At 41.7% G+C, this 26,628-nt stretch overlaps 1 protein-coding gene across 1 annotated transcript; it reads right to left on the bottom strand.

Annotated features, from left to right (window-relative positions):
- Positions 1-119: 119 nt before the first annotated feature.
- Positions 120-17,669, bottom strand: LOC145413285 (uncharacterized). Its single transcript, XM_080283013.1, has 4 exons — positions 17,627-17,669; positions 14,751-14,987; positions 8,899-9,044; positions 120-1,309 (listed from the first exon to the last, which is right to left on the bottom strand). The coding sequence occupies exons 1-4, from the start codon at positions 17,667-17,669 to the stop codon at positions 1,199-1,201; spliced, it is 537 nt and encodes a 178-aa protein (XP_080139139.1). The 3' UTR covers positions 120-1,198.
- Positions 17,670-26,628: the final 8,959 nt, after the last annotated feature.

Raw genomic sequence — 26,628 nt, 5'->3', positions numbered from 1 at the left:
TGACATGTCAGCCCCCAGACCAGATAGAGGGAAAGGACTTTTTACCAAAGAGTACTTGTCCGTTTGCATAGCCAGATAATTATTCAACTTAGACATGGTCATCTAACTTTACATTTAAAAAAATGTGTTCTGTCTTGTCATTGTTTATGAACCATGAAATTATTGTGTAATGTTTCTCAGTCACACCAACATCTTGCAGTCACTTGTAATAAATAAACAATATGGCCAGCACACCATATTGACAGTTCAGACAAACTTGCAGAATATCACCAGAGTTTCCCAAGGTGGTATGGTGGTATCTGTGCACTGATGCCCTTCGCCACAGTCCATAGTGCTGAGGTAGTGGAAATAACACAGTAGAAAAAAAATTCCTTTGAGGTGTAGGGGCTTGAGGCTGTTCTTGTATAGTCCATTACATTTAAGGCAGGTTACCAGCCAACTTCTCTTGGTGGTATTATACGATTGCAAAATGATCCCGTCACCTCTTGGGGATTGAGCCTGTGTACATGGCCAGACCTTTACTTCGACAAGCACTCTAGCCACTCAACTACTTGGCACCCTTTGATGACCAGGCATCCTGGTGGTCTAGCCTCAAAGCACTGGCTGTTATGAATTAACTCTAGGAAACTATGAATATCCTGGTGGCATGTACATTTGTATCTTTATTTATGTTCACATCCATACCATATATGTATCTGTATATATATGTTCACATCCACAGCAGTCTAAATATTCATGTACATTAGGCGCTACATGTGAGTTCGTGATTTACGATCTGGTAACCTTTTTATTTTGACAACACTAAAATGCCACTTCACTGAAAGGACCAATAGAAGCGATCTATTAGTTTTTCAGTTCCAGTAAACCCTCCAGTAACACAGGTACTTCATGGCTTAGTCCAGTTATAGCCTTTGACAGCTTGGTTGATTACCGCAACAGGTACTTATTTGTGTCATTTTGTTACGATGAGAGTTCTTTATGCTGATGGGGAAAAAAGATTCTCAGCCTTGAGCCCATTTGTTCTAGTTATAGAAAATGGTGAGCTTTTTTTTTTACTACACTATTATTATTTTAGGCCAGTGGAATGAAATCATGACATTCCATTGTTTTAGTGTCATCCATTTCCAGGAACATCTGCGAGGATAATTTCTGGTGAGTTAATGGAGGTTTTACTTTATTTTTTCTTTTTGCCCCCAGCCTAATCATCATCATCATCACTTGGTGAATTTGGCACAGAGTTAACATTGAGTACTCTGGGTCGGGGTCGCCGCCCTCTTCCTCGCCGCCGAGTTTGTCCTGGGCCCCCAACCTGTGAACACAAAATACTTGTTATATACCTTTAGAAAATTATGATTCATTTCTAGATGATGCACAAGTTAAAAGTTGTTGGAAAATAGTTCCTGCATAAGTAGACTCCTGAACTTCCCAAGTCATAACAGCTAGTCCCACCTTGCTCCTCTCAGAGTGTAGGGGGGCCTGAGGCTAGGCTACCAAAGTCCAGATCATATAAGGACAAGACCAGCCATACAGTACTTGTTTTGTATAAACCTCTGATTAGCTGTTGAGGGTTCAAATTACTGCATGATGGGCATGACCTTTACCCTCAAAATGAGTACTTGGCCACCGGGCTCCAAGGCATCCTTTAAAACAAAATCCAGTATATATATATATATATATATATATATATATATATATATATATATACAGGTCTCCCTCGTTGTATGATGTTTTCATTTTACAATATTTCACATTTACGATTGTTCTTTAGTACCAATCGTTCGTTTTACGATTGAGCTCCACCGCATTTACAATTGATAATGTGGAGAAATCCCACGCTCATAAGCAGATCACCTGAGAGTTGTGTGGCATACCCACCCCACGCACAGTTTCCTGTGCTTCCACCAACCAAGCATCACTGGTTCCGAGACAGTTCGCAATCAAGTCAATTCGCCCTCAAAACATGGACGATTCTCCATTAGGACAATTCACACACTGGACAATTCCACGTCATTCTATAAATATACTGTACTTATTATTAATTAATCAGTACTATAATATCTATATTTCAGGGGGATCCATCAAAGTCTGTGTTCAGTAGCGTAGGCTTAGGATATTATTTATTAGTTGGACCTTTAGTCAATAATTAACTTGTTTCTTCCTTGCTGTAGTTGCCTTTGAATTATATTCTAGCCTCACCCATTACTGTCTTTATTAACACCCATTACTGTCTTTATTAACACCCATTACTGTCTTTATTAATGATGGCGAATTGTCCCGAAACCGCATCACCGTGGCAGTCTCACCAGCACGCTTGTTCAGCTTACAGCCTCAGAGCATCTGTGTGCATCAGTGTCCAGGATATCACTATTTTTCCTGTTCTTCATACTGTACCGTATTTCATGTCATTGTTTATACTGTTTCATGTTTTTATGTTTGCAAATGTACATTCATATTGATTCAGATGCCCTACAACACATAAAACATCATTATTATTGCATGTTAGAGCACTTGTATGGGTGTTGGGTTTCTTATGTACGAGTCCAGGAATGCATCCCTATTTTTCCCATTAAACCTTAAGTTCGCTATACGATATTTCAGTATATGATTGCCTTTCTAGGAACGCACACCGATCGTAAAGCGAGGGAGACATATGTATATATACTGTGTATATATATATATATATATATACGCGGTAGTACCCAAAAGTTCCAGTACTTTGAATATTGTAGGAAAATAAGTTGCCTTACCTCCTAGTTCTCACTGTTGCCTTGAAGTAGTCCCCTTGGGCACGTATACAGTTGTCCCTGCATTTTTTCAATGAGTCCATGCATCCCTAGAAGGCTTCAGGCGTGATGGTCTTGAGCACCTCCTGCGATTCTGTCTGGATCTCCTCAATCGAGTTAAATCGGCGCCCTGTCAGTCGTAATTTCAGCTTGGGAAACAGGAAGAAGTTACAGGGGACAAGGTCAGGCGAATAGGGTGAGTGGGGAATGACTGCCGTGTAAGTGGAAGCCAGGAACTGCTGGACAACAGTTGATGTGTGGACGGGGGCGTTGTTGTGACGCAGGACCCAGTCCCTGTACTTCCACTGTTCTGAACGTTTGCAGCGGGTGTTCTCCCTCAGACACTGCAAAACTTCACAATAAAACTTTCCACTGATAGATTGACCAGGTGGGATGAATTCCTTGTGAACAATTCCTTGGATATCGAAGAAAACAATCAACATCGACTTCACATTGCAGCGAACTTGATGTGCTTTTTTCGGCCTTCCTTGAACCGCGTGTACCAGAAAAATGTTCTACTTTGGGACATAGCATTGTCACCAAAGGCTTGCTGAAACAACCAGTGAGTTTCTGCAGCCGTCTTGTTGATCTTGAAGCAGAACTTGATGCATCTACATATCACGTTACAGTAGTAAGCGTAGCTCAACAACACGTCCGCTCACAGACATGGCCAGGGCCACACTGATGCACAAGGGGTGCTGCTGACTCCTCCTAGCAGCAAAAGGCAAAACTGCAAACGGTTGGCTTCCTCTTCAAATTACTGGAACTTTTGGGTAGCACCATATCAAAGTTTGCATGTTTAGTAATCACACCAGGTATATTATTGGACACTTATATAGGTAAGGCATATTAACCATTATGAATTCTGCACCCTAACCTTGTATTCCAAGGCGGTACAGTGCAAACAACAGACATATTTAGCAGATACATTTCTTACTCTCCTGGTAGCTGAATTTTCTTGGTAGCTTTCTTCTCTCCCCACAATGCCATGATGTTCAAGCAGCCACCAAGACTTTATAAGTCACTTTGAGATTTATTGTTCCAAATATACGATTGAATTACGTGATTTGCCTTTAGCATCTCACTGGAGACATCTTCGGCTACAAAGTCACCCAAATATATTACTGGCCACAAGGGAATGATATCGCTAAATGATTGCACCGTGCAGTATATAACAACCTCTTTGTAATTCTTACCTCCGAAGTACACCGTGACTGGCCTATCATTTCCATTCTCAAATGGGGCCTCAGTATGGCACTGCACAGTGCTGCTGCGGGGGGGGGGGGGGTAAAGGTCTTATGAAATTTTAGTTTACTGCCATAATAGCCCACATATATGATACACAAACTCTGTTCCATGAAATTACACCAATTCCATTCAGCCAAATCCATCTGTGTAGCAAACAACCAGAAATTTTCTCAGAAGTGGAAGAACCCTTGCGACTTAGTGGTGGTTCTTGTCACCCTCTGGACGTATGCAGGTTTTGAAACCTAGATACATAAGGTCACAGAGGTGCAGCGCCCTAGGTGATAAGTGGCTACGCACAAGAGGGGCATCAAACACCACACGAAACACATGAATGTCCCACTTTGACAGACTTAGTTTGAGTATATAAAACTACCGGTGGTAACTTCATTCACATAAAGCCTAGTCTGAGAACTGTAATTTGGTGGTAGATAATGTAAATTATATATAAAATCATCTGCCTGAAGGATTTATGCAAACGTACCGCAAGTAACATCATGGAAATATTTGTCAAAGCTACACACAAATGTACTGTAGACCGAGTTAGCATAACAAATTGAGAAAATTGTGGAATGAGTTTTGAGGATAAGCTAATTTCATAAAAACTGTACGTCAGTTTTAAAACTTTCATTTCTACTTCGCATGATTGCCCCGACAAACAACTTTTTAACATTTATTTTGAAGTTTGGTACTGACATCATGTACAGCAGACATGAGTTCGCTTATAGGTACTATTCCACTGCGTCTGCTTCACACTTAAGGGATATCTGTCACTTTCCTCCCTGATGCATCATAAAAAAGGAAAGAATTACATCTGATAAGCAGAACACATCAGGCTTCTCTCAGATCCAGATTCGGAACGTTAACCAATTAACAGAGGAAAGCGAAGAGTTGAAGAGGTGAAGTATTGAGGAGTTTGTTGTGGATGGTGCTTAAGTCAGAGTGGATAGCAATGAAGGCGGAAGAACCTTTAACCTTTGTCCATCCCACCAACACAGCTGTTTTATGCTCGTTGCCTCCGTCCTTCGCCTTCAGCCCAAACAAGGCTATATACCGAGATTGGTAGTCCTTCACACGATCTTAAAATACTGAGAAGCATAAACTCTTCGATGCTGTTCTGGCTCAGCTGCAACTCCTTTTATCATCTTTAACTGTCTGCAGTATTTGCTTTGATCTTGTACCGCCTTCCAAAATGTAACTACTTCCCCAGCCTTATCATTGATTTTATTAAACTTTGGAAATATCTCGCATTTAAGGAGTTAACGAAGACTGTATCTAACCCCTCAAGCTCGAAAAGTATCTCCCAAGCTGAATAAAATCGTCTGAAAATGTTAGTGGGTGGTGGTCGTCGTCGTGGTAGTAGCAGCAGCAGCAGTAGTAGTAGTAAGAGTAGTAACAGAGCAACCCCGGTCTGTCTGGTCCACCAGATCCATCAACCGTAGGCAAGCAGTTGCCCCAACAGGGCCATCCCGTGCAGTGAACCGATGTTCCCTTGAAGTGGACAGCGCCCCGCCACAGCGAGATGCGGGGAAGAGTGTGGAAGCTCGGTTTCTGGATGGACGCCATATTTGCGTCTCAGCTTATTTAACAGGGGCATCATACTAGACTCCACATTACCCTGTTATATGGGTATATGGTTACCATCCAGCGTTGTAAATGATTTCCCAAGTCACAGCAAACCATTAGGCTTGCACTCAGTGAAGAGTCACCATATGAAGTAGGCAGCACTACATCGCGAGTGGATGATGGTCGCCACCACCCACCACTAAATGTAGAAAGAATAAACAAAAAGTAACGGGTCTGAAGGGTTTAACTTTACTCTTTCATTTCATCCCCAGCCGTCTGCGAGTTAATGCACTAATCCCTCACTCTGCCGTGGCTCGGCTGTAGCCTGCATTCCGTCCCTAACCATCTTTCAGCACGACACCTCCACCCTGTTTCATTAAGCTAGTTCTTGCTTCTGTCATTATTATGCACTGGACAGTACATACACCTTTAGTTTATTTTTCTGATTTGTTTTCACATGCAGCTGTAGTTCATCCATGCTCAATCACCTGCCGACATATGGTTACGGTAGGTATTCCATCCTTATAATAAGCCTCTAGTTTATCTTTGTTCGGCTTTTCATGTTTTCATATTCAGCTGCCCAACCATCTGGCGAGAGACACTTCCTCTATTATCCGTTTTCATTTATTTTATGCCATTATAATTATGCATTATATACTGTATGCTTCTGTAGTTTATATTAGCTCCGTTTTCATGTATTTGTGGTCAGTTGCGGCCTTCATTTCATGTCCAACAATCTGCCAACATTGACATTTCCACCTGGATGTGTTTCAACTATTTCATCCTTCCATCCTTATGCACTCCACATTCTCTTCTGTTTTACCTTTGTTTTTAGACGTACTCGGCTCTGGGCACGGTAGCGAGGCCACTTTCGAGGTGCAGTACTCCACCTACCACACGCCAGAACAGGGCTGACCACTAGGCAACAGTACTTTAACGTTACTATACTCTGTTCACTTCAGTTTTCTCTAAATAGCCATCTCTTCAGCTACAGTGTTGAACTGTAACATGGGATTAATACAAGAATATGATGCTAGTCATAAAAAAGGGCTATGGAAAGAATGCAGTCATAGTATTGGACTGTCTTATTTTGTCACCTAACTAACAATATATTAACACTAGAATATGGTGCTTGTCACCAAGAAGTGTTGTGGAAAAAATATTGGATCTTATTAGTGTCATATTCTGACACTGGGCTGTAACAAGAGATTAACACTAGAACACGGTATGGTGCTAGTCACGAAAGAGTACTATGGAAAGGCTATCGAGCCATAATATTGTTTAATTCTGCCACTGAGTAACGTGAAACAAGCTACAAAAGGAAAAAAAAAAAATCCACCAAGTTAAAATAGACGAACAGCGATATGTTTGGGCTATCATATTCAGGAGTATTTAATCTCTGAGGTCTATGGAGGAGCAACGAAGCTTGTGAAGTTACATTCCTTTTAAGAAAACCCTTCTTCCTCATATGGGGTTACGGTGGCTCAGTGGTAGAGCAACAAGCTCGTATTCGGGGGATTGCAAGTTCGAGCCTCGTCCGGGACTTCCGTGCCGGGCTTGGTAGCGCGCTCCTGCAACCTAGCGGGGCTATATGATCCAATACAGGGTCTAGCTCGGGGGAATTCTATTTCTCCCATTTCTTCCCCATTTGACCCCAAGGCAACCATTCATTTCATCTCTCTTCACTTTCCTACATTTTCTCTTCCACCCAATCAACCTTCTATTCCATCCTTCTCGTACTCCTTATCCTAACTTTTTTGCATCCTTCCATTCCATCCCAAACCACCTTTCATCTTCATCCTTGTTACACAGTAGTCCCTCAACTCTTGTAATCCACCAACCCTTAGATATGCGGCAAAAAGTAAATAGCAAAAACTGAATACAGGTATTTCAACTCAGTCCACCTCGGCACCAAACCCTGATATTCGACCATCTTACACACGTGGCGAATTGTATCCTAAATTTAACCAATGAGCTAGATGACGGCTGGCAGTAGCGAGGATGAAATTTTGAAAGCAGTCATTGTAGTGAAGGAGTTAATGGCGATTGCTTCTAACCTAATCACTACATGAGGTTCTTCCTAGTTTGTGCTAAATAAAATCGTCCAGTGGAAGTAAGCAAAGATAGCTGCAGTCGTTGTGGTAGTAGTAGAAGTAATTGTAGTTGTTGTTGTAGTAGTAGTAATAGTAGTTGTAGTAGTGGTAGTAGTCGTTGTAGCAGTAGTAGCTGTAGTAATAGTAGTAGCAGTGTTTGTAGTAGTAGATGTAGTTGTAGTAGCAGTAGTAGTAGTAGTAGTGGCAATAGTATAGCACTGGTGGTGCTAGGAGTAGTAGTAGTACATAACTACAACAGCAACAACAACAACAACTACTACTACTACTACTATACTACTACTATGATGGGGAATGGGGGTATATGCTGTCATAAGGAGTACAGTATATTCACTTTTCTTTTTCAGGTATGTCATGAAAAAGATATAATATAGGTAGGGTATAAGCAACTATGCCATATATAGGGGACATAGGCTGTGCTCGTATTCCTTGTTCTATACAGTGTGCTCCACTGTAGAAAATAGGACATATAAACGTTCTAAATTGCAATCCATCTGACGGCACCGAACAAAATTCCTCTCCAAATTGCAATGTTTTGTGACATATGATTCTAGACGGGTTCTGAATGCGTTCGCTGTGCGAACTCCCAGATGGAGTCAGTCAATAGTGCCGTACCATTGTACACCACAAAGTTTGTGTATGGACAAAAGCGGCCCATTCCTCGCTCCACACACTCTGTCTGGAGCTGTTGATCAAACATAACTTCAGACAGTACACACTATGAATTGCACTTTGTAGAATAAATAATCCTGGTTAGCCCAACCCCCATTCAGTTAGTGATTACGGAGGGAGAGTATTGTTAGCATATCGTGTATGGCCAAGAAATATTTTACAATTACAGGAGGAGGAAGAGAAGGTTCGTCTGAAACGTGAACCCGGTGGAATGTAGGATATAGTTGCCATCCTACTGTAGTCCACCATCTTCTTTTCGAAACATAGGGAAGTAGATGCAGGACGTTTGTATAACCATGTAGTTAAGCCACCTGGTTATATCAGTGCCACCACATGAAGGTGTCCCTCTCCAGCAGCTGCAAATAAGGATAAAAATAGCTTGGCGTAACTGAAAGAGCAGTAACCAAACAATTGAGCCGCCTGGTTATATCGCTGACACCCCACGATGGCATTCCTCTCCAGCAGCTGCAAGAAAAAGAGCAAGGCGTAATCGTACAGAAAGAGTGAAGACTTTGGCTTACCTGAAGACCCATGTAGAACTGAACATCCCCCTTAAACTTCTCTGGGGTGAAGGAGAAGAAGGGATTAGGACCGTAGCCGAACTTGAGTCGACACATGTCATTGAAGTCACGTCGATACCCGCTTGGACACGGCTCTCTGGGCACGGCTGGAAAGAGGGTGGGAAGCGAGGTGTTAGGACATAGGGGGTTATAGAGGTTAGGCAGAAAAAAATGTACGTAATACCAACACTAACATTATTTACGGCTGTATGTGGGGTTTTAGAGGGACGTGTCACGACACAGAGAGCATAGACATGAGGCAACAAAATAGCACTTAATCCCAACACTATTATAACACCATATGTGGCTAGGCTTCGGTGGGGGATGGACAAGTTAGAATATAAGGGTATAAAATTAACGCAAGAAAATGGCACTTAATCCCAAAACAAACATACAGATGGAAGAGGAGTGGGGGGTAGGGACGTGTAAAGACATAATGTTTTTTTTAATTAATTCAACAAAATAGCCGTTAATTCCAACACTAACATCATATGCGGCTGGAAGGGGGATAGGGAGATGGACATGGTAGGACGCAAGAGGGTATGAATGCTGGGAGGAAAATTAATCCCAACAATAGTGTCATACAGGCTATTTTAACGCCACACAGTTGTACTCATCACTATTTTCTGTTTCACTCGCCCCTTGTTAATCATTCAGTATGTAAATACTACTACTACTACTACTAAAAATAATAATGTTAATGATAACAATAATAATGATAATAACTAGAACGCCGTAAAATTGTCCGAGAACAAAATTGATAAAGAAAAATATCCCACAGCCATTGCCTACTAGAAGCCGAGCTATGAAGGGACCTTGAAGCTAAGATGGTTAATCTGTATGTCACCTTAGGTCATCAAGATCTGTAGGTTCACCAAGTTTGGTGGCCCTAGCTTTGTTCTTTCACATAAATCAGGTGACTTCTCTGTTTTCCCGAGTTGTGCAAAAAATTTGGACCATAGGCAATCTCAAAGAGTATGATCCGATTTGGACTATAATAAGCACTGCATTCTGGCCATGTCCCAGGTATATGCCACAAAATTTTAGTCCTCTAACTTAAGTGGTTCTTGAGCTTAGGAGTCGCTTTTTCTTGACCCTTTCTGGGTTTCGGTAGTCGGATCAGGAGGATATTAGGTCAGATGAATCGGCCAACCAACACTATAATATGACAAAGAATGAAGGCTGTAGCTCAAACGGTATGCGAACGGCAGCGATTTAGATCTTCCCCAGCATGGTAATACTGACAGAAACAAGAAAATTTTCCATCGGGATGTGGGAGGTTTTAATAATAATAATAATAATCCATCATACTATAAGTTTGTACTACATTGGAGATTTCGTAACACCTCTTCCTCAGCGACTCATTTTGACTATTACGTCTTAACCCTTTACTACGATGACGTATTATTTATTCTGTTGCTGATATCTCTAGACAGTTTTATTCCTTTTAATTGGGACTTGAATCTAGGAATTCCAAAGGTTTCATTAACCTTTCATAACTATAGTTTTTTCACCAAACTTAGGCCAGATAATCATTTTGTAGTTTGCTTCACGCAGGTCAGTGGCAGAAAAAGGCAAAAGTACGGCAGTACATCCTTGCCATAGCGTATCATCGTAACTAGCACCATATTCTAGAGTTGATAATCGTTACACCGCAGAATTCAAGACGGCGATGTCGTAATTTTTAGGCCAAGTTAAAATGAAAGCAGTGTAGGAAGCTCTAATGTATGTAAGAAAATTTTGGCAGTAGAAAAGAAAATATGATGAAAAAAACATCACCTTTATATAGTGGTTAGTATCCTCTTACGTGTAACTGATGCACACTATGTCGATACTGAAAGATTTGAATTCCGCAGAAGAAAATAAATCGCTGAGGAGTAGGTGCAACGCCCTCTGTTTCAATACTAACCACATCAGCCGGACGACTTTTAATTTACTTAATCCCTTCCACTTTTAGATGATTTTATTCAGATCAGGAGTGATTTAAAAACCGGAGAGGTAAGATACGACCTTCAACAATATAATTAGTTCTGTGCGGGAGGTCTGTCTTACGTTGAATACTCCTCCCTTCTTATGACTCTCATTTCCATCTGACACACACACACACACACACACACACACACACACACACACACACACACACACACACACACACACACACACACACACACACACACACACACACACACACACACACACACAGCATGCACATACATACATACATACATAAACAGATACGCAGATACCAGGTAACCAGAAACGTACATGAAAAACTGAAACTGCACCTCCTTTTTGCTTCGCGGCCCATCCTTGAGAGAGAGAGAGAGAGAGAGAGAGAGAGAGAGAGAGAGAGAGAGAGAGAGAGAGAGAGAGAGAGTTCCTTAATCCTTTTGGTCAGAGAGGTGTTTCCTAAGGTGAGAAGAATCCTTTTAGTGTCACTGAAGGATTTATTATAGATTGTCTCTCAGTCCTTCAGTCAAACGGTCTCTTTCATGGTCATTGTTAGCGCTCTTGGTCGTAGCCACAAAATATTTAAAAATATATACTTTGGAACGATTAGGCCGCCGAAGGCTGCCTTTCACCACGTGTCATAAAGGCTGTTAAGGTAACTTCAATGCCCACAAAGAAAGCGATCCGCCTTCAAGTGGTCTTCGGTCGATGTCAAAAGGTCAGATATGAGTCATAACTCGGGAACCGGTGGCCCGATGGACTGGAAATTGTTTTATTCTTCAAGTTAGAGCATTTTATCGGTACCTTGCTACAATGCGCCGGTTTTGCTGTGTTACGGTGACAAATGGACAAGCCAACAAACATACAGAAATCGGATTATTATAATATAGATAGACAGATCATTATAATACAGACAGATTGATTCTTTCGTCCTTCCAAACACTTATGAGTTTGGTGCTCCTTCATTTCTTCACCGATTCACTTCAAATATGGCACATCTGTTTCTTAAGGAAATACTCCCTTATACTTTTTTTTTTTTTTTTGAAGATTTATCCTTTTACGGAGCTATGGGTCAAAGATCAAACCATAGTGACACACTTATTTGGGGGATCCTGTGTACATTCTTTAATTATCATGGCAGTTTGCACAGACGTCTTGCCTTTTCTATATATCAATGTTCTAGCATTGTGGAGACCATCCTGCATTCCCAGGGGATGGTAAGTCTCTCTCTCTCTCTCTCTCTCTCTCTCTCTCTTACACACACACACCAGATGATTTTATTCAGCTTAGGACAGGCTAGTAGTAAAGGGGTTAATGAAGACCTCTGCTTGCAAAGACAGTCTCTCCGAAACTGAAGAAAATCGTACGGTTCTAGCAGTAGTAGAACACAGAATAGGTCATGGGATAGAAGGAATTAAAGAAAATTGCGATATAATGGTTAGTGAAAGCGCGGTATGTATGTAATTGTGTGATGAGAGGAATAAATAAGTCACAGCTGAGTTGCGTCACCTTGACCTTGTACACTCGCTTCCCTCCCCTCCCTCCTCTCTCTCTCTCTCTCTCTCTCTGCCTGAGAATCTGGGTCATGATCGGTAAATATGGTACGAGGAAGCCTTAGATTTTTTAGCCCTCCTCGAACTCCCTTGAACCTCTACACTTAGAAGACGTGTTTTATAGTACAGGATAGCCTACCCTTGCAGTGTATCATCAGATGCTTTTATTTAGCTTAAGAGATCCCAGAGGCTCTATCTAACTTCTAGGTTCGAAAAATCTACCACTAGGTGAACAAAATTGTCTAGTAGTAGACTAAATAAATAAATAAATGAAATAATGAAGTTGTCATCTTAGTGAAGGGTTTAAATTTACCGTTACTTCTCACAAACGTTTTATTACTTTTTGGGCTGCCAGACTCCTCCCTTCATAAATAAATAAATAAACGAATGAATAAATAAATAAATCTGCAGGTAAGGATAATAAAACAGCAAAGGTTTTACTCGTGGCGAAGCAGGTAAGATGTGATGGACGGTGTTGCGGGGAGAAAGGGAGATGAAAGAACTTTGCGTAAAATAAGTATAATATATTTTCCTTAACCCCTTGAATCTGTGTGACGTCCATTTTAGTTCAATATCGCTGCTGCTAAATAATTATATATTCAAAATTATAGCTCTCGTACTGAAGGGGCTTATAATGGCGGTATCTAACCCTCCCAGTTCGGAACATTCATCTTGTGCCAAACAAACACGTCAGCAGCTGGCATGAGTAATTTAACACACACACACACACACACACACACACACACACACACACACACACACAGGCCAACAACTAAAAAGCAATATGCATACAATAGTAGGAAAAGTCAATGGAAAGGCGTGGGCTGTGCAAAGAGAGGAGCCGCCTTCACGCCCTTTAATCCTGTGACGAACATCTTCCCCTCCTCCTTCTCTGTCTTCTTCTTCTTTATTATTATTATTATTATTATCATCATATCGTTGTTGGTGTTGCTATTTCCTGACGTCTTTTATTATTATTATTATTATTATTATTATTATTATTATTACAGTATGATGATTATTATTATTATATATTGCTATTTTTGCTAATTCCAGAAACCGCAGTTCAACACAAGAAGGCCTCTCGTACTGAAGGGGGGCTACACCTCACACCTAACTCCTCCAGTTCCAAAGGTTAGCGTTCCTGTGATGCGAGTTGAGGCTGCAGTTGTATTTAACCCCTTGCAACCAGGGACGTCCTATGTACTCTCTCTCTCTCTCTCTCTCATCATCATCATCATCATCATTTGTGTGCGCAGAAAACAATAAAGATTTTTACCAGGCTACTTACTGATAACGGCGGGATTCAGACCTGGATGAGGCCTTGAAAATCAGGTTCCTAAGATATTTATGTGAATAAAAAATTGTATTAGGAAGAATAGAGTACAAAAGACGTCACCATCATCATCATCATCATCATTATCATCATCCAGATCTCTTTTCCTACCTAAGGATGGAGTGAGATTGAAATTTTTGCTAGTAAGGTACTGTTGTTGTTGAATACCCCCGGACTGTCAGGCCAAGCAGACTCATCAGCTGCAGGCAAACATTCGCCCCTGCACGGCCTTCCCGAACAGTGACCTGATGCTCCCTTGGGACATAGCGAGGCTTGGGGAAGAGTGTAGAGGTTTGGATCCCGGAGGACGACGCATCTGCGTCTCTCCACTCAGTCAACAGTACCAGGGATATAATAATAGGGTCCACAGCACCCCGTTATCTTGTTATATGGTTACTACCCAACGTTGTAAATGGTTTCCTGGGTTATTGGAAGCCATTAGGCTTGTCACTCAGTGTAGAGCCAGCTGAAGTGGAAAGAAAAATAATAAAAATTGACAGGAAGGATGACAGAAATAGGAAGAGAGGAGAGCAGACTCAGAACGAGAAAAATAAAGGTGAAGGAAGAAGTAGGCAGCACTACATCAAGTAAATGGATGATGGTAGCAACCACCCATCACAATTTTCCAGCGAGTAAAAGCAGTTTTGGGGGAACACTAACCCCTGCCACACCCCCTACCTTTTGCCTGGCACACAAGGAACACTGAATTATAGTATTGCCATCCAGCTTAGTAGGTGGTTTCCCGGGTACTAGGAGGCTACAGAACATTTGGGTTGTACATTTACCCGTAGATAGCACTACATTGAGTGAGTGGATGATAAGCCCTTTTAAAGCAGTTGTGTGTGTGTGTGTGTGTGTGTGTGTGTGTGTGTGTGTGTGTGTGTGTGTGTGTGTGTGTGTGTGTGTGTGTGTGTGTGTGTGTATGGATGGGTAGATGTATAAAACCGGGTAACAATTTCTGTCAGCATACTCACTGATAATGGCGGGATTTAGACCCGGATCCGGCCCATCGAAATCCGTTCCCTTAGGCGCTGGCAGGCTGGATTGCAGGGGCGCTGTGGGGATGATGGGGTAGGGGCCGCTGTGCCATAGACTCAGGCGGGGTAGGGAGCCGAAACTCATGATCTCCGGCCCCAGTAGAGGTGCACCCAACGCTTCGGTCCCGCCAAGCCACCACCACGCCAGGCTTACCACACTCCACATTTGCAACACTGAAGAAATAAACAAATGATATAAAGTCAATAATAATGAATAAAAATAAAATAATAAAACACGATGATAATAATAATAATAATAATAATAATAATAATAATGATAATAATGAAACACCAAGAACTCTGGCCTCAAGCTGTCGTTGCTCAGTATGCCTCCGCCAAGCTATACGTCCATGAGCTTGCAGACTTAATCAGTTCGTTGTCCCTTTATAATGTATCACTGACAAAAGTTTAGTCGAAAATCACGCAGGGGTTCAGGAGATTTCGCATTCACAAGGATAAACTTAGTCGACCCCATATAACCTTAACCCTCGATCCCTTGATCTTGCTGACCTGATCAGTTCATCGTCCCTTCATACTGTATCACTGACAAAAGTTTGGTGGAAATCCGTGCGTGGGTTCAGGAGATATTGCGCGCACAAGAGTGTTGTGGACGCACACGATAATGTAAGTCGACCCCATATGGCTCTGACCTTTGATCCCTTGACTTTGCTGGCCTAATCAGTTCAGCGTCCCTTCATACTTTATCACTAAGAAAAGTTTAGTGGATATCCGTCGATGGGATCAGGAGATATCGCACCCACAAGAGAGTAGCAGATGCATGGACGCACGCACCCAAACTCGCACACATGGACTGATTACGAGCGAGGGCGAGGTCCTCGCGAGTCTCTCAAGTAGTGGCCTTTTCTCACATATGAGCAGCCCGACCCGGCCCGACTGTAACACTTTTGAGAAGCTTATATCTCAGCAGCCACAGGGCCGATCACTGCGTGGTTTGCACCATATGATAGCTCCATTTCTAGATTTGTTTTGGACAGGTTTCATCACACCCCGGCGGTGCACGTGGCACGTGCCACACGCCAAGTGCAGCATGTCGAAAATCTTCATAAGAGGAACATAGGCCAGAAAGTTTGTCGTCAAGTCATGAAATTTGGTAGGTAGCGAGCCAGCAATATACTGTAGGCATCCTTGAGGTGTAAGGCGACATTTCAATGCTCTCGGATTTAAATGGCCTCGCTCGTACCTCGCCGACAAAGGGATTTTACTGGTCAGTTAGCCTACTTAATGCCTCCTCCACCATAGGTGGCCGGGGGCATAAATATGTATTGCTATAGATTCTGACCGTATTTTGCAAGTTACTCAAACGTTTATTCACTTTCCGGAGTTCTTGAGGTAACGTCATGATCATTTTACTCCTTCCATTTCTGTGACGTCAGTTTGACGTCATCATCGTGCGGATGTTTCATACTTGGGTACATTTCGCTTATATGCGCCCCGACCTGGGATCGAACGGTCACAGCTTTTCGTACGTTTTTCAGTTACCTTCCGAAATGAGCACATTAAGACGGCATTTAACAAGGCACACTATCAGTCAAACTCCCTTCTCCGTCACTCCGAAGACGTACTTTCGATTTTATTCTTGCTTCCACCAGACATTTATAATCAGCTTAGGAAGGACTTTTAATAGTGATGGAGTAATGAAGGCAGTTTATAATCCCTCCCCCTTCAGTTTGAAAAATATCCCTTTAGCTGAAGAAAATTGTCTGGAAGCGTCAACGGCTTCAGGGATTTAGTACAGAAGTAAGAGTTCTGTTCCCCCGGCGTAATACCTGGCCCTTAATAGTGGAGCACTGAATCTGGCACATCACTGAAGAAAGTATACCAGTTAACAGCATTCATTACGACCACGAATACTCACATTACCAAACTTCGGACGTGAAATCCTTCGTAAACAAAATTGAAGGAGGCCACCACACACATACACACACACACACACACACACACACACACACACACACACACACACACACACACACACACACACACACACACACACAGAGTAATAATAATAATAATAATAATAATAATAATGAATAGAAAATAAGTAAAATAATCAGAGTTACTACTACTACTGCTACTACTACTAGTAGTAGTAGTAGTGATAATAATAATAATAATAATAATAATAATAATAATAATAATAATAATAATAATGAATAGAAAATAAGTAAATTAATCAGAGTTACTACTACTACTACTAGTAGTAGTAGTAGTAGTAGTAGTGATGATGATGATGATAATAATAATAATAATAATAATAATAATAAAATATTAAAGAATAAAATAAAAAATGATCCTACTGACACGTCCGCACTTGCACCTATCTTGCCACATTAATCGTACCCTGTACGTCCATTTGCAAATACACCTCCATTCCGAGCTATGGACACCGGGTGGATCAAGCAAACTGTTCCTGATGTAGCTAAGCCTGCAGGCTGGTTGGCTACCTAGAGGAAACATTACCTACAGTATTCGATTTTCTGTCAGAGTGAGGTGGATAAGCCCTTTCGTACAAGATTTATTAATAAATGGGGAAAAAAAATAAAACTCCTATTTGTCGTTGTGACAAAACGTTGGTAACTACCTAAATCATTGATGGAAATGTGAAGCACTCAACAGCGCAACAAGTTCTCCAACCTTCTCTCGTCTCTCCGGTTCATAGAGCAGCACATGTCCGTGCCAAAGGACACTCCATCTCCATCGCAAAGGTCAACGGTCTCGTAAATGGGCAAGATGTTACAGCTACAGAAGGTGCCACCCTCTGGTTGAAGGATTACACGCTGCCACACACGCACCCAAGGGCGGCACCACCAGCTTTTGTAAGGTTATGAGGGTCATTCCCAGATTTGATTCCCTTTATTGCCGCACAACCTACAAGAAATTACATCACTTGCATTTATATCAGTGCAGATCATTCACCAAAGGCAACACGGGGTAAGAATTAGGCTTAATGGCGTCGCAACCACAGAAAATATGGGGCAAGGGCGGTCAGTAGCCAGGGATGGTAACTTTTCTTAGAACTATCATCTATCTGGAGGTCATCATAATAGTGTTAGCTTCTATAATGACGATACAAGCCCAAGGCACAAGATTATGCAACCCAGTGAGCTGGCGATAATGGACAAGTTTGTCAGGAGTGACTTTGACAGCGGCAGCGAGAAGGACCACTTCCTACTGGCCCTGGAGCAACTGTATTGCCAGCGTAAATTCCACCCCTAGAAGAGAAAGACAGCAAATGTACGTGCTGGTTGCACTTGACCTCTTGACCCTGGCAGAGCCAGCACTGGGCGCACCCATCAGCAAGGACAAGGTAGAAGGGTCCAAGGTGTGTTCACAAGAACTAAACAGCCAGTGTGACACCTACTCCATTACCGAGGTCATTGTAGTTTTTATGTAGGCCTTCGGCCACTGGTGCCATCTGTCTTCACAAGTAGTTCTGCTTATACTCTTACACGCATCATGTTAGTTTGTTGGTTGTGTATTAGTAAGATAATTACATTGTTTTATCAGTTATACGGTAGTTTCAGAAATGTTGTAATCTTAACGTAGCAGTACATTCACCCCATTTTCTGGAGCTTCTTCACGCCATGCCTGAACGCTTCATATAGTTCATCTTCTGATATTACTTAAATATACCGTACTTCTGTTAACCTCTGCATAATCTTAACTGTCTGTGATTGTTGTGGTTGGCATACACACTGGATGAATCGTGAGAAAGATTGCAAGGTCGCCCCTACACCTTCCCCTAGGCCTAGGTCCAAGGTTGCAATGCACTACTTTACGTTGCCCGCTTTCTCGGCAGAGCAGTCCACTAACATTGTAAGGTATAAATTCCTAATGCTCCAAACTGCATGCCATTATGGTCATATACCAGCTAGTTAATCCTTGGATGACGGCAGACTCTGTGGCAAGTAAAGTCGTCGAATGTTAACTAAAATAAAATTTATAGGCCAGTATTAAGTCATCAGCCGCCGTTTTGGCGTAAAAATATAGAAAGCTTAACTTGTATCTTTGAACGAATGGATGTTCAGGGAGGTACAAGTTTTAACTTTATTTTCGTCAAGATGTTTTAATCTCCATAACCGATTGAAATCATCTTGCAGAAGCAAGAAAGAAAATATACAAAACGCCATCGTAAAGAAAGGTTTAATGGGCAGTGTTTACTTCACAACCGTACTTTGGATGTCTGGCCAGGTGGTCATACCGAACTGGTAACTCTAATGGCAGGTTTGTAACTTAGAGTAACCACGGGAAATATTACCGGAATTACCGGTACTTATTTTAGCACTCTTACATAAGTCCACAGACATGCAGTAATGGTTATTAATACACCGTGCACTTTCAGTGACATTCACATCATCACCACAATGCTCTTTTACTTCCTCGTTTGCCTGTCTGTTTCTCCGTGTGACTCCACATGCCCCACTGAAGTTACTCATTTCTGTTGCTCTCATTCTTGACTTGTGTCCCTCCAACAGGGTTTAAGTTCTACCTCCATACGTTAGAGTGGGGGTCACAATACTGTTAAGCAGCGACTGTTTTACTTTTATGCTCATTTCTCTGGTCCTTATCACTGCATTAAGTGAACCAACATCCTTTCTACCCTGCTGTACCCTTTCAAGCACTTCTTCCTCAAAACTTCCATTCTTACTCACCACACTACCGAAGTATTTGAATGCACTCACATTCTCCATTTCCTTACCATCTAGTCTCACTCTGCATGCTGTGACTTCGTCTCTCAGCGACTCTAACTTTACTCTTACCTACGTGCACTTTTAGATTCCGTTTCCGAAATACACTCCTGGACTCACTCACCATGCCTTGCAGCTCACATTCATCCTCACTTAATGCAGTATCACCAGCAAACACGCATTACAGCCCTAGCGCCCTCAAACATACTTTTCATAGGCATTCAACAACCGTCCATCTATTCCATACATTTTCAGCATCATCCAGTGGTGCCTTTCATAATGCCTTCCTACTGTCAACTTATGTTTTTTTTTTTTTTAAATCTTAGGAAATATCTCTCGAAGTAATTAGATTAAAAATAAGCTTCAATAACGGTTGTACAATGGCGCCTTTCTTTTTCTTATTCCTGCTGCCATAAGGAGAGTTATTTACAGTTGAATTTATCGCATTTAAGTTTTAAAATTCCAAAAGCTATAATAAACCAGCAGTATATAAATATCAGAGAGCCTCCTAATTGTAAGAGAATATCAAACAGTACTATTGACTGTCTTACGAACTGAGAAAGTGCAAAGACCATTCGCTACTTGAAATAGAGATGAGAGAGAGAGAGAGAGAGAGAGAGAGAGAGAGAGAGAGACTGTCTCCTATTTTCGTACCTAATAATTTACAGACTGAGCTAATTCTGAGTTAAGTAAGAACGCTGATTTACCGGTACCACTGCAGAATATGTATACGTGTGTGTGTGTGTGTGTGTGTGTGTGTGTGTGTGTGTGTGTCTCTCGTAACCTTCCTCCAGGAACTCTCTGTTGAAGGACACACACACACACACACACACACACACACACACACACACACACACACACACACACACACACACACACACACATTTTCTTTATAAAAATGTTTTTTTTTTTTTTCCAAGTTTCAAATAGTATTATTTTGTATATTACGCTAAACAGACGGAATTAGATCTTGTTACATAGGAATTCCCTCTCCCCTTTCTCTCCCTCTCTCTCTGCCTGTGTGTATGTATGTCTCTATCTGTCTGTCTATACCTATTTATCTATCTGTCTATCTATCTCTATCTGTCTATCAATGTCTCACTTACCAGTAAGAATGGCGTAACCGGAAGTACGGTACTGCTACAAGTGAGTGATGACTAGTATTTTTATTGTTAGCGTGGCATTTAACGTCTCCCTTTGTAACCAACAATTATAAACAGGAAGCCACAAAGACAGTACAGATTTTAGCAGTTACTAGTTCTTTTTGGATTATCTCTAAGTTTATTTATTTTTCTCCGATTTAATACGGGCCAAGGCAAATGATCTGGCAAGGTGGTAGACGTACCCCTTTACAAACATCGTCGATAACCCCTCGAGTGCGATGACCTCATACTGTGTCATTCGTGCTACCGCCTAGAAATTTCGCTGCTTAGGAGAGACTTTTCGTGTTTTAACCTTTCAATCAAATGACGCCCCTCCTCCCCCCCTTTTTTTTTTTATGCCAAGGCCAGACAAATTTTTTCAATTTTAGGGGAGACTTCCTGTGGTGAAGAGTTTAATGAAAGCTATATATAACCCGTTGTTAGAAAAGTCTCTCCCAAACTAAAATAATCGTCTGTCGCTAACAGAAATAAAGCAAGAAAGTACACCATTGGACGGAAGGGGTTAAATAGTAGAGAATAAAATGCAGTGCTGTAAGTGGCATAAAACAAGTGGCTTAATGCAGTGCTAAATGTACCGTTTTCCTCCTCCACATAAAGCTATTAATTTTTCCTTTTGATGATGTCTTTTTACATTTCATTCTTGCTACCCCTGGACAATTTCATTGGAATTAAGACCCTCTCATACTGCTGGGGTTAATGGAGGCTAGACTGTCTTCAACCACTCATGTTCCTGATGTCTCTCTCAAGCTGAATAAATTCGTCTGTAGATAACAAGAATAAAAAGTGAAAATAACTCCGCTGACTGGAATGGTTTCCACAGTAACACAAATATCTTACCCAAAGGTCTCCACTCTGACCTATTGGTTATTAACCTCTCATAACGGAGACCAGCATTATTATAAAACTTCATCTGTTCGTATAGCTCGCTGCCAACTTTTTCCTCCCACTCCATCAGCGGTTCGTGCCTACACACACACACACACACACACACACACACTTGTTTACCATTCAGTACTGGCGCCAACATTGGGGTACGATGTTGAAAGCCAGACAGAAATGGATAAAATACAATAACTGGTTTCAACTCACACTGGTTACCCTACCACTCTTACTTTCACTGCTCCCCACTCTTTTATTTACCTTATGCATTAGTTACGGGTTTGTGAAAGATGAAAACTACCCATTATTTATTTATTTCTATTAGTGAAAATATCGTCTCTTCGTCTGATTCTGATCCAAGTTGCTTTATTGTCCTCCACGTGACCCCTAACAAAATAAACTCTTGAGGAAGTGAGATTCAGAGGTAAATATATTTCAGGGTCTTAGCGTCAGTGACAGGAGACTTCGTAGCACTTCTTCCTTAGCTATTAACCCTGCTCTTTACGCATCAACATAACCTTGAATGTTACTGCTGCAAACTATATCGATACTGAAGCGATATAATTAACATGTAAGAGAATATTAACCCCTTTACTCCGATGACATATTTTAAGCGTTATTTTTTGTACCTGCAGACGGCTTCATTTGGTATAGGAAATGTTAGTGGTAATGAAAGGGTTAATGAATGCTACTTCCAACCCCCCGAAAACTATCCCATGGTGAGTAGGTAAACCGGCCGGGAGATAACAGCACGGGGTTAAGGTAAAATTTGCAAATTAAATCGCTAAGGAGGTATTACGCAGCCTCCCATGCCGCAAGAAATACCTACCTACATTTGAAAGAGTTGCCATGGCTTCCGGCAACCAATGAACGGCACTTTAGCCATGAATGTCCTCCAGCGTCCGTCAGCCGCACTAGGCCTTCGGGAGCTGTGTTTACTCCGCGATAAAAACTAGTCCGGGAGGGGAATCACCATTGAGAGAGAGAGAGAGAGAGAAACTTTACCAGGAGGGGAATTACTAGTGAGAGAGAGAGAGAGAGAGAGAGAGAGAGAGAGAGAGAGAGGATGTGTGTGTGTGTGTGTGTGTGTGTGTGTGTGTGTGTGTGTGTAACATAAACAACAAATCGACACTATATTTATAAGGAGGAGAATTACCAATCAGAGAGAGAGAGAGAGAGAAAATTAACTAGGAGGGGAATCACCACACACACACACACACACACACACACCGCTCGCTGGTGCAGTGGTAACGCTCTCGCTTGCCAACTGGTGGACGAGAGTTCGCGCCTCGCTCAGGTTGCGAAAAAGTTTCACTGACGAAGTGGGTGGTTACTGTCCCCCTTGAGCAAGGGGATGGGTGTGTGCGTGTGTGAAGGTCACATCCTTGCCCTTAGATCGGACTATATGAGCTCTCAGCTCCCTTCCGGGAGGGTAAAAGCTGACGATCACGACCATCAAGTGATCCTGACCGACCCGGTGAATTACACACACACAGGATGTGTGTGTGTGTGTGTGTCAGTCATACGGTACGGGAGTAGGTAGCAGTTCAAGTTTGCCTCTGGCCAGGTATTGGACCCAGGGCTAAAGAGTACAGCATCTCAGAACTTTAAGGGTAGATGATCGGCCCACGTCCTTGCTGACATTTGTATTTGCACTCTACCGTAATTTGTAGTCTGTAGCCAAACGTAATATTCTGTATCTTGAAATCTGAGCTGTAACAAGAGATTAATACAAAAATATAGTTCTAGTTAAGAGGAAATTCTGTGGCAAAGATGTTGAGTCCTACTATTATCTTATGCAGTTTATTAGCTACGGGAAATTAGCTGCAAATGTACGAAAATCTCCGCTAAGAATAATGAACTGTTACAAGAGGTGAACACTAGACTTAGGTCCTAGTCAAGAACAAGTGCTATGGAAAGGATGTTGACCCATAGTATTGTCTTATTTATTTAATGAGCTACGGGAAATGAGCTGCAAATGGACGAAAATCTCTGACATGTTAAAGGAAATGAAATATAGGTGATCTTAAACTTTCATCCGCCTTTGATCTTCAGACCTTTCAATCACTCCGTCTAACCCTCAACTTTAACCATATAAAATTCAACCTTAAATCCTCTTGACATTAGGATGACTTTTCCGTATGTTAATCTTGACCTTTTAACCCCCTCAGCTCGAGGACGCATTTATCCTTTTATCACTGCTATCACCAGACGATTTTATTCAGTGTATTTGGGTCTTGGAACTGGAGGGGTTAGATATACCGATGGAGTAACTGGATTAATGTGTTTAGTAGTAACAGGAATAAAATACAGAAAGCTGTCGTAGTGAAAGGATAAGGCCGTACGCGTATTCCCGTTGAGAGGTCTAAAGGAGATATCGTTGCACTTCCTCCTTATTAATCCTTATTATTCTCTTATAATTTTGTTGCTTTACTCCTTCGACACCATAAATATTTTTCATTTCAATCAAGCAACCATCGGACGACTTTATTCATTCCAAGGCGGACCTCTGGCTGTAGCGGGGTTGTTGTTGTGGCCTCTTGAGTCGTATGGACGTGACCCCAGTGGACTGCAGGTAACCGGCCACTTCAGCCTTGCGCTCCCATTAATCTCTCGTTGAATTGTAAGGTTGAAGGTATACAAAAACTCTTCAATTTGAAGAGTCCTTGTACTGAAGAGTTTAGTGTGGACAAAATTTGCATCGGTAACATACCGGTACAGCCAAGTGCCTAGTAGCTAACACAATCATGAGGGGGGCAATTTTAGTATTTTATTTCCCTTACATTAGACGATTCAGCTCACATGAGAGTGAGTTATGGGAGTCTGAGTGATAACACTGACTATTAACACTCTCATGATCGGGACATCTCATATTCTGATGCCTACCTGACCCCACACGATTTTATTCAGCTTAGTTTCAGGAACAGAACGTTAAAGTGTACGGTAGTACCAAAAATAAACCAGTGAGCAGTAGGTGTGACGAAATCTTCTAGGCCAATCAGATTAAAGCCGTGAAAAGGTTAACCGGGGACCTCGTGGACGCGGATTCGGTCCCAGCCCTTTCACCCCGATGATGTATTAGTTCATTTTGTTCTTGCTGCCTCCGGACGATTGTATTCAGCTTAGAGAAGACTCTTCGATCGAGAGGGAATATATATATATATATATATATATATATATATATATATATATATATATATATATATATATATATATATATATGTATATATATATATATATATATATATATATATATATATATATATATATATATATATAGCCTTAATAAACTATCTCATCATCATCATCTCATTATATTTTGTCATCAGGAGTCCAAGGGCCCGGAGCTAGGCTGGTCAGGCCTGTAATGGGATTGAAAAGGGTTTTTATGGCAGTGGACCTTGTGTGTGGAAATACGCGCAGTGTCACGTTATTAGCCTTGCTGAGTCTGAGGTTATTATTATTTCTTGTTAGGCTATTGATCAGTATATTGCTGCCGGAGTTGCTGAGCGGTCAGCGTCGCCGATTGCGAAGTTGCCGCGCCAGGAATCCTGTTGCGGGCAGCTGGCGTCACGCGACTCAGGTGTCTATCCACCCTTTATGGGTTGGTAGGTAAAATGAATACTTATGGGAACTTCTACGGGAGGTAACTGTGGTAACCTGGATGATGCAGTGGTCTTGTATCCCAGGATATCGGGTGAAAACCTACCACAAGCTGAAAGGCCTAAGTTACTGACACAGCACCGCTGCAAAGCCCCTCTTGACCTCTGCCGCCACCTTTACCTTCTAGTACTGGCTAGCTATTTTTACTTGAGATGCTCCTATCGAACGGGAGGAATTAGATGTAGCCTTTATAAATGGTCTTTATTACGAGAGATCCCTCCTAAACTGAACTGAGTCATTATGTACAAGCAGAGATAGCTGGAATTTATTAAAAATCATCACTATAGGGACAGAGTTAACTCTCTCTCTCTCTTTCATCCCACTACACCCATCCTTTCTACCAGTGCGGACGGTGGGCATTAGTGTTCAGTGGGTGAGGATAGAGGATGCTGCGTCATTTGTCATCGTGGGTGGACATCAGCACCACCAGCACTGCCAGCACCTCAGCACCACACCTGACACAGCATAACCGAATAAAGTCGTCTGGCGGTGACAAGAACAGTACCAGCAGTAAAAAGTTATGGTACTAAACAGATTAGTGGAGTTTTTAGCCCTTTCATTACAAGCGGTGCGTTTTAAAATTACTAAATTCGTCTGGTGGTAACAAAAATGGAATAGAATTTATCATGCTGCTGGAGTTTAATTTAATATAAGTAGTGTGTTAAAGAAAAACTGACTAAACGTAATTGGATAACCCGACTTGTCTTTTCTGACAGGCCTAACCTTGCCTAACCCTAATTAACCCCTCGCCTGAATAAGTTTTCTTCATCTGAATAAAATCGCCTGACATTAACTAACATAAAAATATCTTCATGCGTTCATAGTAAATGTTAATGACAGGATCAACTAGCATAATCTAATCAACTCTTCCGACTGACCTGTCATAACCAATCGTAACTTATCCTTTCCTAAATAAACTTTCCCCGACTCAGAAGTAATATATCTTAACTGTATCGTTTCCTCATTCGTACTTTACCAGCACGAGCAAGGATCAACTCTGGTTCCCACTCTCCTTCCGACGAGAACGTAAGGTCGTGCAAAGGACCTCATTTGGACCGGCACAGCAACAGTAACCTAGTCTAATTAAGCTAGCCATTTTCAAGTTTATTCAGTCATCTCATCCAAGGCCACGGTATTACCCTTGTAGCCAAAAATACGATACAGTTAGACTATTGTACCGGGAAACTAAACTACGGACGTCAGTGTTTGATTAATCTGTAAACAGTTACCTCAACCTGTTCTCTCATACTTCCTTACTTTTTTGTGATTTTTTTAACGTCAGCATACAGCCTAGGATATGTTTTGTGGCTCAACCGACCACACTTTGGATCAGCTAAATGTCACTAACCCAGAATCTGTGTTAAGTTGAAAAAAGAGGTGGGGCGAAGTGGTGGGTGTTTT

Source organism: Coenobita brevimanus, chromosome 95 (assembly GCF_032717465.1).
Source record: "Coenobita brevimanus isolate Jiangsu-jjx chromosome 95, ASM3271746v2, whole genome shotgun sequence".
NCBI lineage: Eukaryota > Metazoa > Arthropoda > Malacostraca > Decapoda > Coenobitidae > Coenobita > Coenobita brevimanus.
This window is presented reverse-complemented; position numbering and strand designations above follow the sequence as displayed.